Source organism: Periplaneta americana, chromosome 13 (genome assembly GCF_040183065.1).
Source record: "Periplaneta americana isolate PAMFEO1 chromosome 13, P.americana_PAMFEO1_priV1, whole genome shotgun sequence".
Taxonomy (NCBI): domain Eukaryota; kingdom Metazoa; phylum Arthropoda; class Insecta; order Blattodea; family Blattidae; genus Periplaneta; species Periplaneta americana.
The window spans coordinates 13,987,857-14,000,376 of NC_091129.1; the positions used below are offsets into that span (position 1 = coordinate 13,987,857).

Sequence of the window (12,520 nt, forward strand, 5' to 3'; positions counted from 1 at the left end):
TAACTATTATTTTCTGTATTTTAAGAGGGAATACTCGAATATCTCTTTCTCTATGTCACTGGCTGAACAAAGAGAGGTTATGGATGGATCTTAGGATAATGCACAGTTCCCTGGTGTAAATGGAGTCCTGGATCGTACACACATTCCTACTCATCTTTTCCTTTATGGATATTACTTCTTTTTTATATAATATATTTACATCTAGTAAGTAAGTCTATCAATACTTCAACCTCACATTGAGATATAATCATTTTTGATTCCAATTTTCCATTTTGTACGATTTTAACCTAACAACACTGAAAAACAAAGAAATTCAACTCGTAAATATAACAGTACCGAAAGGCAAACAAATGCAACGCGAAAATGTAGGACAAGTTCATTTTGATGTAGAACGGAGTGAGGGTAGTTGTTTTTAGATGTTGACTATTATCTTTGCAGCGGTATGGATGCTTTCCTTTAGCCATTTTGTAGAAACAGTGTACCATCATAGACTTTACTCTGGTTAAATGAGGTGTCAGCTAGCCATGTTTAAGTAATCGGTGATTGTGAATGGTGCACAGAAATTACATTTTAACTACGGTTACTGTTTAACCATCGTTTCGTAATCTATGATTACTGCGTTTTTAACCGATGTTGATGCACTTTGCCATTAACCCTTTTCACAATCTGTGTTATATAATTAAGTATGGAGAAATAATGTCTTTACATACCACTGTTATTAATGAGTAAACACTGTACTATTGCTGTTTTCTATCAGTAAAAAAACATGACACAAATATGTGTACAATTATTCTTATAGCTACATTTTTTTTTATCTTATCTCCAATGTTTCATTTTGGCACTTTGCACCCTTCTACTTTAAAGTATCCAATTCATAAAAGGAAATATTCGGGTAAAATTAAAGTTACTGTGGATCTGATGACAAACAAAATAAAAAAGTTGTTATGCTGATATTTGTTGACTTTTAGAATAAATATGTTACCATAACAGTTTATTTGAATTACAGGTCTTCCTGAATATAGGGTTTATTTTTATTTGCATATGTGGTCTACTACTTTGTTTTCCCGACAGGTAATAAATGAGAAATGACTGAATTTATTTAATTATGGCAAAATGAGGAAGTCAGTATCACAGATTAGAGTGGAGGGATTTTAAGAAGAATTGTGAAACCCTGTTTGCCACGTAACAGAGGTGATGATCAAGAAATTCATAATGTGTACATAAATATCGCATGTTCGACCCCTGTCAGTCAGTGCTGCATAGAGCAGACAAGAAACAGCAGTAGAATAGAAAAGACAAGACAACTAATAGTTAAACATGTTACATGGTGGATAACACATAGACATAGAATTTGAAGAACTGGTGTCTTCTGTTTGAGTAGGTAGCTGAAGGAATACAACACTCCTTTGCATGAGCTCGTACCTTTGTCTTCACTGTGTAGCTGCACAATTTAATACTAAGTTCTTCAGTGAAACATGTTACATGACACATTGCTTCAATATAACGAAATGGGGAGGAGGAAGATCAAATTGTTTATTTTTAACGCCATCCCCACCCCAAATTTTATTTATTCTTCTTCTTTAGGCAATACCAGATCTCTGGACCTTTAATTTTACACACATTCGACATAAGTATTGTTTATTTTTAACTCTACCCCCGCCCCAAATTTTATTTATTCTTCTTATTTAGACAATACCAGATCTCTGGACCTTCAATTTTACACACATTCGACATAAGTATTGTTCATTTTTAACTCTACCCACGCCCCAAATTTTATTTATTCTTCTTATTTAGACAATACCAGATCTCTGGACTTTCAATTTTACACACATTCGACATAAGTATTGTTCATTTTTAACTCTACCCCCACCCCAAATTTTATTTATTCTTCTTATTTAGACAATACCAGATCTCTGGACCTTCAATTTTACACACATTCGACATTAGTATTGTTGATTTTTAACTCTACCCCCGCCCCAAATTTTATTTATTCTTCTTATTTAGACAATACCAGATCTCTGGACTTTCAATTTTACACACATTCGACATAGGTATTGTTTATTTTTAACTCTACCCCCACCCCAAATTTTATTTCTTCTTCTTCTTTAGACAATATCAGATCTCTGGACCTTCAATTTTACACACATTCGACGTAAGTATTGTTTATTTTTAACTCTACCCCCGCCCCAAATTTTATTTCTTCTTCTTCTTTAGACAATACCAAATCTCTGGACTTTCAATTTTACACACATTCGACATAAGTATTGTTTATTTTTAACTCTACCCCCACCCCAAATTTTATTTCTTCTTCTTCTTTAGACAATACCAGATCTCTGGACTTTCAATTTTACACACATTCGACATAAGTATTGTTTATTTTTAACTCTAGCCCCGCCCCAAATTTTATTTCTTCTTCTTCTTTAGACAATACCAGATCACTGGACCTTCAATTTTACACACATTCGACATAATTATTGTTTATTTTTAACTCTACCCCCGCCCCAAATTTTATTTATTCTTCTTGTTTAGACCATACCAGATCTCTGGACTTTCAATTTTACACACATTCGACATAAGTATTGTTTATTTTTAACTCTAGCCCCGCCCCAAATTTTATTTCTTCTTCTTCTTTAGACAATACCAGTTCACATGGCTGAACACCTTTCTGGATAATGACAATGATTATAAATTTGTCAATTTTTTTCCTTAATAAAAAACTTTGCAATATTTCTCCTCTCCAGTGAAGCGTATAATAAAAAAAATTGTGTCATTCATAGACTGTTTCCAGACTAAAATTTGAATCTGCGTAATAAGTAACACATGACTTTATAAAATTGCTGATGTCATACTCCATTCCTGATGACACTGAAGATAATACTTCTAAAAAGTCTGTTACTCTATGAATTTGCAAATCTTCTACAGAAGTCAGAAATAATTTAAACTCCACCATGTAACCATGTTTAAAGAAAGCACCATCTAATGCAAAATGTAAATTCACAAACTTAGAAGAAATTCCAAAACCTTGACAAGAACTTTTCCAACCGCTTCATACAGCAAATTGTCACTGGACATAGTGACTCTTTGACCTCTTTGGGATTGCGACATATACACCCATTGGGTAATGTAAAAATAGGACACTTCTGATTCACAAATAATAGTAAAGATTTTAAATAGAATGTCCATAAATTCCCGTCTATTTTCGAAAAAATTAAGGCTAATATTGGGAAATAATAACACGCCGGTTCCGTGCTCCAAATTAGAGAGGACTTTATGGACACGTAGCAAGTCCTGCACTCATCAAAGAATCCTACAGTATGTAAACGAATGGCTGGAATTCTTTCCATCATATGCTGTACTATAATCACAACCTTAAGTTAAAACAAGTAACAATATTCCGTTTTCAACAATAATATTCAAACAAAAAGAGCATGTAATTAAAATTTATACCTGAGCAAAAATGTAATGTGATAAAAACATTTTTTTTTCATTTAAAATTCCCAATCTTCCAAAATGCTTTTGCTTCATGCACACATACACGCACAAAATCGTAAAGGAACTGATATCGGCATGAAAAACACATGCGAGAAGTTGCGCAAATTTATATACATCCTGTATACAAAACAAAAAGCAACCATTCAATTATGTCTATACATATTTAAAAATATGTACATTGTGATAGCTATACACTGCTCCGAATACGATATTTACATCATCCTTCGCATATATATATACATCGTAAATAATAAATATATAATTCAAATATCAGTAAAAATACATACCATGCATTAATATTGAAATGAAGTATTCAAAGTGTCTAAGAATACATACATCAGTAATATCGTACATGTATCCCCAGCGAATAGGGATTGTAAAGAATGGACACTGAGCGAATTTGCCTGTGTTTTGTTCCTCTGTGCGCCAGCGTTTAGTTCTACTTTCAAGCGCTAGAGGTTAGTGTAATCGAGCATAGGCTAAGATAATAATTGAGAATAGAGTTGAGACACAGGATCCAAACATCGCCTACCTTATTGCATAATCCAGTAACGCTTTGCTTCAAATAAATTCAAGTTAACAGCTTTTCCTTATTTCTCACTGACGAACTAGTTGTAATAATAATTTTATTATATTTCAGATATAATAAATTATATTATAAAATAATATAATACATTATAAAATTAAGTATCAAATTCGTTTAATATTTGTATATAATATAATATAGGTATATGGTTTTACTTCTCGTAAGAGTTTTGTTTTTCCATTTTCAGTGCTATCAAATCATTACATATTTTAATTGTTGTTGGGGTCAACGTCTGAACTCTCATTATAAAGGAACTCTAGAGTCTAGACATTGCAGTTAATGACGGATTTATTATTTTATGGATCCAATTTATTTTATTTGAGTACATAATGTACCTAGATGCAGGGGCGGCTTTTGGGGTAATGCCAGTGTGCCATGGCACCACTAATGAAAGAAACAAAAAATAATATCCTAAAAAGCAGTTGTAATAGTTTATTTCTACACATTTCATTCGTATTTCATTTGAACGAGCGCACGCACAGATCCGGACGCACTCTTGCAGCGTTTTTCCGAACGTTGGAGCCACTTCAGTGTGGCACTGCCTACGTCCATATAAAAGGCTACTGATTCTAGTTTATATGCGTTTCTTATGGCAGACTTTGAGCCGAATTCAGTTTGACTCAGTAGCTAACATTCCGCCCGCTAGAGCACAGTAATGCAGAAATTTCGCTAGATGGCAGGGTTGTTGGAGACGTTAGGAAGGGAACCATCAACCGCAGACTTGCACGAAAACACAAGTTAAAGTTCCGCGCCAAATGTTAATGTAATGTTGCCAATTCAAAACTAATGCACATAACTTGGATTTGAATGTGTAAATTATTATCCATTTAACTATATTGAATGCAGAGATAGTAATGGTTCTTTTTATAAAGATAAATATTTTTTCATATTATGTAAAACTGTTTGTTAATGTTGTGTAATATTTGTTTTATTTTGCGGCAACTAAATATCGCTACACTGTTGCTATAGTATTGATGCTTTTGTTAACGATACATGAGATCTGTGCAGGACATGAACATGTGTTATTCAGGCCGCTGCCTTGGATTCATCGGCCTGTTAAATAAAGTGCAAAAGTGTTTGTTTATTATCTAATATCACTGTTTATCTCGTGTATTTTTGCCAGTAATTTTACTAGTTATAAAAGTTATTTGTATTTGGCTAACAATACTGAGAAAGTTTTGCATTATCTGTATCTGTAAATTTCGTTATTAATTTCAGAAATGTTATTGTAACTGTTACTAGATGCATTATTAACTGTACACCTGGTAAAATAGCTGCTTTAATTAATGTGTTTTATTTAACATAATGCAAACGTGAGCTGCGATTATCAATTTTATTAGGGTAATTTGCATACAACCTTTTTTCATTTTTGGAACCACCACCAGAATGCCGCCACACCGGCCGCCACTGCCTAGATGTATTAATTATATGTGTTATATTTCCGCTGCTAGCTGGTGTGATGTCAGCGCCAACTCTAGGGAGAAAGCAGAATCTCACACTCTAGCTGGCTTGAAGGTCATTGAAATCAGTCTGGCTACATCAAAGGTACCGACGCGAAGTGTCCATTCTTTATAATCCCTATTCTTTATAATCCCCCTCTCGAATCCTGACTGAAATTTCAAAGATGACACAGCTAAGCGGTGTTGGTGTTCGGTGAGCTAGTCCCAATCGTAAGGAAGTGCGACAGGCGTCATAGCCGTCTCATCTTTGAAGCATGGGATGTGCTGTTTTTCAAACCAACATGTTTGTTGTCAATCCGTCACACATGCACACCAATGTGAAAACTAAAAGGGTGTCAACAAAAATGTCGTTTTAAGAAACAGAATGCTGTGGAGGGACAGAGCCACATCTAACAGGTTTGTCAGTTCTTACTGCGCATGCGCGAGTATGCACACTCTGAGGACGTCACCTTCACTAAAAGCTTCTTTCTTGTCTAAAAAATTCACATATTCATTTTTCCTCCTTAATTTCTCTTCTGTCAATACTTGTAAGCAATTGTTGAGTGTATGAAGTTATTTTTATCAGCATTATAAAAATGAATGAAAAGTAATATTAAAGTGTATACTTCCAACACATTTTTCACCTACATGCACGTAGTTACTGTCCTAAATCCACTACTTCAAATATCATGACTTACCAATCAATATCCTCAATATGCACACGTGACATTTTTCTACCAACACAATATTTCAATGACATTCAAATACATGGGTTGGATAAAGAGTAATGGCAACAGTTCGATATTTCTGACATGGCTTTATTCACAGGGGTACAACATTTACGTACCTTCTATATAGTCGCCCTCCTTATTTATTACCTTTTGCCAAATGTTTGGAAGGTGTCGTACACCATCTTTGTTGATGTTCCGTATTGACCGCCCTAAATCACGGATAAGTTCATCTCTGGTATTGTACCGGGTCCCTCGCAGTGGTTCTTTCACTTTGGTGAAAAGATCGTAATCGCATGGATCATATCGGGTGAGTATGGAGGATGTTCCAGTAGTCCGCGTTTTCCGTCTGCCTTGGAGGTACAGCGTGGTGCAGTATTACCCCATCAACGTCATACGCCACAATGAACATCTCCTTCACAGCACTTTGTGTAGGGAGCACTTTCTTTGGACGAGGAGAACCGGGATGCTTCCATTCATTTGATTGGCGTTTCAAGTTTGGTTCATACGAGCAAGTCCAGGTTTCGTCCATAGCGACGATTCGTCCAAGAAAGTCGTCACCTTCCCTTTGGTACCGGTGCAACAAGGCCTTCCCGGAACGCTTTAACCCATCGTGCAACTGTGCGATATGGCAACGCTGCATCACCACATGCTTCACGCAGTCCCTGAAAACATTCTTGTGCACTATGACCTCGTGCCATTTCAATTTTGATCCAGGAACGTTGCTCTAGTTTTGTAAGGATGGTCTTAGGGTGCTCGCATTATCCCTATGAAAGTGAACGTTCTACACACTGCAGTAGATTGATGGAGTACTGTCGCCGCTGGCTGCACTAACTCATCTAACAGTCCTTGTTCATGTCCACACAGCTGGCAGCTCTCGAACACACCATCGTCACGTGACAGCAGTGTTGCCATTACTTTTTATCCAACCTATGTATTTTGATTAATATTTGACTCAATCTTTTGTTAATTTTCATCCATTTCATCTCTAGCCTCCAACATCCCTCCCAGCTGTACGATTAATTCTGAGAAATGGTGTAACAGCAGGTCCTAACAAGCAGGTGAAGGAAATTGAGATAACAGTGAAAGCAGCATACAAACATGAATGTCTTTTAATTACAATGCCGCATATATCACCAGTCTCCGATTATATGTAAGGCTTTAAGTCCTACTCACTAAAACCCTTTGATTTCAAACCACATATATACAAACGTGAAACTGTTCGGCCCAAGTTCGAGATCATAGCTTAATAACTCACAGAGGCGGGCGGGTACTATAATGTCTAGCACTGTCTTCAACTCTTCCTTCCATGACTTGATACTCGCACATGCGCTGTGCAATTCATCACAGATCTTGTCCTCCATTGAGCTATGGGAACATATCAAGGCCCCAAACATACTTTTCACTGATCTCGGTACAAAACTAATCCCTTTAAAGTAAGCAGAATTTATGTTGATGATGGCACACAAAGAAGCCTACACGAGGCCAGTGAAAAGCTTTATCTGAGCTGTATATTATGTCTATACGTCTGAAGATTTAGCCTCGGGCTTCTGACTGTACGGAATGCTGGCATTTGGACTGCTGCTACGAGAATCCTGCAAAGAGAAAAAATTGATGAAAATATTTTCAATATTGTTTCCGGAAGTATTCTGGGAAAGTGGGAGGAAACAGGCAGCAGGATTGTTTTACAAGCATACCGGTACCAAAGACGAAAATATAATTTTAATGTACAGGGCATATCAAAAGTCCGGTAACACTTTCAATATTTTATTACACAAAAACTACTAATGATAGCACTTTCAAACACACGTCAGTTTAAAGTCAAACTCTCAAAGTTCTGTTTACACCTTACAGAGATTCAATGTGTGAACCACGAGTGACTCGGCAGTTGTCCAAACAATAACCAAACTCTCCCCATACCCTTTTCAACATATCCTCTGTGACCGTGGCGGCAGCTTCTCGAATTCTGGTTTTTAGTTCCTCTATATCACCTGGCAAAGGAAGTACAAACACACAGTCCTTTAGATATCCCCATAGAAAAAAGTCACACGCAGTCATATCGGGTGACCTTGGTGGCCATGTCATGAAACATCTGTCCCTTACTCCAGCACGTCCTATCCAATGATCAGACATCTCCGTATTCAGGTAAGCACGAATTGCATTGTGGAAATGTGGCAGAGCCCCATCTTGCTGAAAGATGAAATCGTCATCGAGATCTTGTCTAAGTGGAGGCACAAACCATTGCTCCAACATGTCCAGATATGAATGTCCAGTTACAGTAAAGGTCCGTACAGTTTTCGTTGTAACAATGCGCTCGTGTTCAATGATTCTGTGAGGTTTCTGTGTACCCCAAACACGACAGTTGTGCTTGTTAACTTTCCCACTCGTATGGAATGTTGCTTCATCACTGAAAATTAAGCGAGATGGGGCTCCGCCACATTTCCACAATGCAGTTCGTGCTTACCTGAATATGGAGATGTCTGATCATTGGATAGGACGTGCTGGAGTAAGGGACAGATGTTTCATGACATGGCCGCCAAGGTCACCCGATATGACTGCATGTGACTTTTTTCTATGGGAGTAACTAAAGGACCGTGTGTTTGTACCGCCTTTGCCACGTGATTTAGAGGAACTAAAAACCAGAATTCGAGAAGCTGCCACCACGGTCACAGAGGATATGTTGGAAAGGGTATGGGAAGAGTTTGGTTATTGTTTGGACATCTGCCGAGTCACTCGTGGTTCACACATTGAATCTCTGTAAGGTGTAAAATGAACGTTGAGAGTTTGACTTTAAACTGACGTGTGTTTGAAAGTGCTATCATTAGTAGTTTTTGTGTAATAAAATATTTAAAGTGTTACCGGACTTTATATGCCCTGTACATACATAAACTTATATTATTACTTCGGAATATGTATGATAAGACTTTCTTGTGTTAAATTCTAACGTACCTTGTTTACATGTTTCGACCTTTTATGAGTCATCCTCAGAACTGGTCGTTGTTGGTCTTTTCGCCTCTTGTTTTGTTTCCTGTGAGGGTGTGTTCGTGTGGTGTAATGTAGAGTCAAAGAGTGTGTGTGTTCTGAAATTGAATTGTGTGTTGAGAATTTCGTTGGGGTATGTTTTCGTGTGTCTGTATATTTCGTATTGTTCTAGTGTGTTTAGTTTCTAGCTTTTTGGTTGGATGTGTAGTATTTCCATGTCTGTGTTGATGTCTCTGTGAGTGTGGTTAGCATTTGTGATGTGTTCTGCATATGTGGAGGTGTTTTGTAATTTTGTTATGGCTGTGATGTGTTCTTTGTAATGTGTTTGAAATGATCTGCCTGTCTGTCCTATGTAGAAGTTGTTGCAGGTGTTACATTTGAGTTTGTATACGCCTGTGTGGTTGTATTTCTTTGTTTATGTTGTTTGTGTGTTGAGATGTTTTTGTAGAGTGTTATTTGTTCTGTATGCGATGTTGTAATTTAATTTCTTGAATGAGGTTGCAATTTTGTGTATGTTTTTGTTTTCGTATGTTAGTGTGATGTATTTTTTGTGTTCTTGTGTTTGTGTTGTATTCTTATGTTTTGTGTGTATTATGTTGTCTATTATGTTGGGGTTGTATCCGTTTTCTTGTGCTATGTATTTGATTGTGTTTAGCTCTTCGTTGTAATCCTGTTGGTTCATTGGTATGTTGAGTAGTCTGTGTACCATTGTTCGGAATGCAGCTTGTTTGTGTTGTGTGGGGTGGTTGGATGTGTTGTGTATGTGTGTTGTTGTTGTTGTGGGTTTTCTGTATACTTTGAATGTGTGTTTGTTGTCTACTTTAGTTATTGTGATGTCTAGAAAATTTATGGATTTGTTGTTTTCAATTTCTAATGTGTAGTGTAGCTTTGGGTGTATTTTGTTTATGTGTTGATGCAGGTTTTGGATCTGTCTTTTGTTTCCTTTGTATAGTATTAGTATGTCACCTACGTATCTGTGCCAATATATGTTCTTGTCTGCTGTTTGTTGTTGTCTTTGTTTAGTATGTATGTAAACAAGGTACGTTAGAATTTAACACAAGAAAGTTTTATCATACATATTCCGAAGTGATACAGTGTTAAAAGTTGTGTAATCAAGATGTATATATATATTATATTATTAATTATGCTTTTGTTTGTTTTCTTATTGATTTTGGAATTTCGTTGACTCTCAGTGTAATATTTATTTTTTTCTTGTTTGCTGTTGTTGCAAACAATTTCACATATAAGAAAAATTCAAATACCTGGGAGCAACAGTAACAAATATAAATGATACTCGGGAGGAAATTAAACACAGAATAAATATGGGAAATGCCTGTTATTATTCGGTTGAGAAGCTTTTATCATCCAGTCTGCTGTTAAAATGTATTTGAGGGAGGTGGGATATGATGGTAGGACTAGATTAATCTTGGTCAGGATAGGAACTGGTGATGGGCTTAAGTGAGGGCGACAATGAACCTCCAAGTTCTCTGAAAGCCATAACTAAGTAAGATGTACTTACTCATTTTATTAGTACTTCCTCTTACAATATGCATGGATATTATGATTATCTTGTTTTTCATATGTTGCATTGAGAAATGTTTGGTAATAGTATTTACTGACAAATTTTGTAAAGGTAAAGCTATCCCCTTTTGCATGCCATGAAGGCATGTGAGGGGAATGGAGATAGAGCTCCATGCTTCAATGACCTCAATATTAGAATCAGAAGGTATGGTGATTTAATGTAATTGTTATTATTACTACCAGATCGTCCACCTCTGCTTCAGCATGTGGACGTGAGGCCAGCAGCCGGCTGGTCGGTCTAGGCCCTTCACGGACTGTAGCGCCACGGATTATTATTATTATTATTATTATTATTATTATTATTATTGCTACCATGAGCATTACTGTAATGAATGATATCTGCACTTAGGCTGGTATTCATAGTCGACACTTTATATCACCACTTTGCAAAGTGACACTTTTGACGAAAGTGGCTCTTTCATATTAGTGGTATTCATAGACGATTGAAGAAGTGCACTTCACAAAGTGTCACTTTACGCCAGCAAAGTGTAGAGTTACAATTTGGTTGGTAATAGAAGTCCCACAATGCCTTTCAAAACAAGTGAACAAACAATAACAAATTAATGACGTATAACCTACAAATTACAATGTTTGTGATTTGAATTGGGAGCCTATTGATTGCGCGAGGAAGAAAATATATATTTAAAGTTGTTTTATTTCAGTTTCTAGTTTTTGTTGCCGATAGTTCAAATTATTTCAGACAGTTCAGATATATAACATGTTATTAAATAGTGATACTGCTGGTGAAATTAGGTTAGGTTTTGTACAGTACATAACTGATCCATTAATTTATATAGTTAGATTAGGTTCTGTACATATCTTTTTCATTGATTTATGTCGCTAAGTTAGATTATGTATGTATCCGTTCCACTGATTTATACAGTTCGGTTAGATTTTGTAGCCTACATATCTTCTATTAGTTTATATAGTTAGGTTAAGTTGGACTGAGTAGGTTAAGTTTATATATATATATATATATATATATATATATATATATATATATATATAATCATTAAATTTATATCGTTAGGTTAGGTTTTATACGTATCTGCTTCATTGATATATCGTGTTATTTCCGTTATTTTCATTTTTGTCTTTTTCGTGAATAGTGAATAGAAGTAAAAAAAGAATGAGCTAAACACATTACTACTGCTATTATTATTATTACTACTACTATTTTCTCTCTCTCGTTTCCATTATTGCCTGCTCTTCAGGAATATTTTGAATGCCAAATGTTTCTATAATGCAAAACAAAATAGGCCTAATAGTATGAGATCTCTTTTCATGGTGAGGTTATGACCACATGAACTAGAGACAGTAGATGTATTGATTACTGGCGTGAAAATATATATTACCGGTATCAAAACAGTAATGATTATATCAACATCAAGATAAATCTTATCTCAAAATACAGGTAGTCAACAAAAATCAAAATCATTTTAAACCCAATATAATTATGGAATCTGCTTAGAAGGCAGGCACGTGAGGTCTCTCAATGCCAATTTAAAATAATTATGCCTACATTAGATTGAAGTTAGTTTAATATTATTTAAGTTAAAAAATTCGTTTCAGTAATAGAAAGTAGGTTATATAGGCATATCTACCTACATATCATTTCATCGAATTGAGGTTATAAATATACGAATGTTACTACAGAAATACCTGAACTATAATATTATATATATATATATATATATATATATGGTACATAT

At 35.5% G+C, this 12,520-nt stretch overlaps 1 protein-coding gene across 10 annotated transcripts in view; it reads right to left on the reverse strand.

Annotated features, from left to right (window-relative positions):
- Positions 1 to 7,339: 7,339 nt before the first annotated feature.
- The window catches only part of sei (seizure), a 367,275-nt gene continuing 362,094 nt past the window's right edge, over positions 7,340 to 12,520 (reverse strand). For all 10 annotated transcript variants that reach the window (XM_069842943.1, XM_069842952.1, XM_069842945.1 and 7 more), the window contains one exon: positions 7,340 to 7,840. In XM_069842943.1, the coding sequence (XP_069699044.1) occupies positions 7,766 to 7,840 (75 nt within the window). In that variant the 3' untranslated portion in view covers positions 7,340 to 7,765. The remainder of the gene's footprint in view (positions 7,841 to 12,520) is intronic.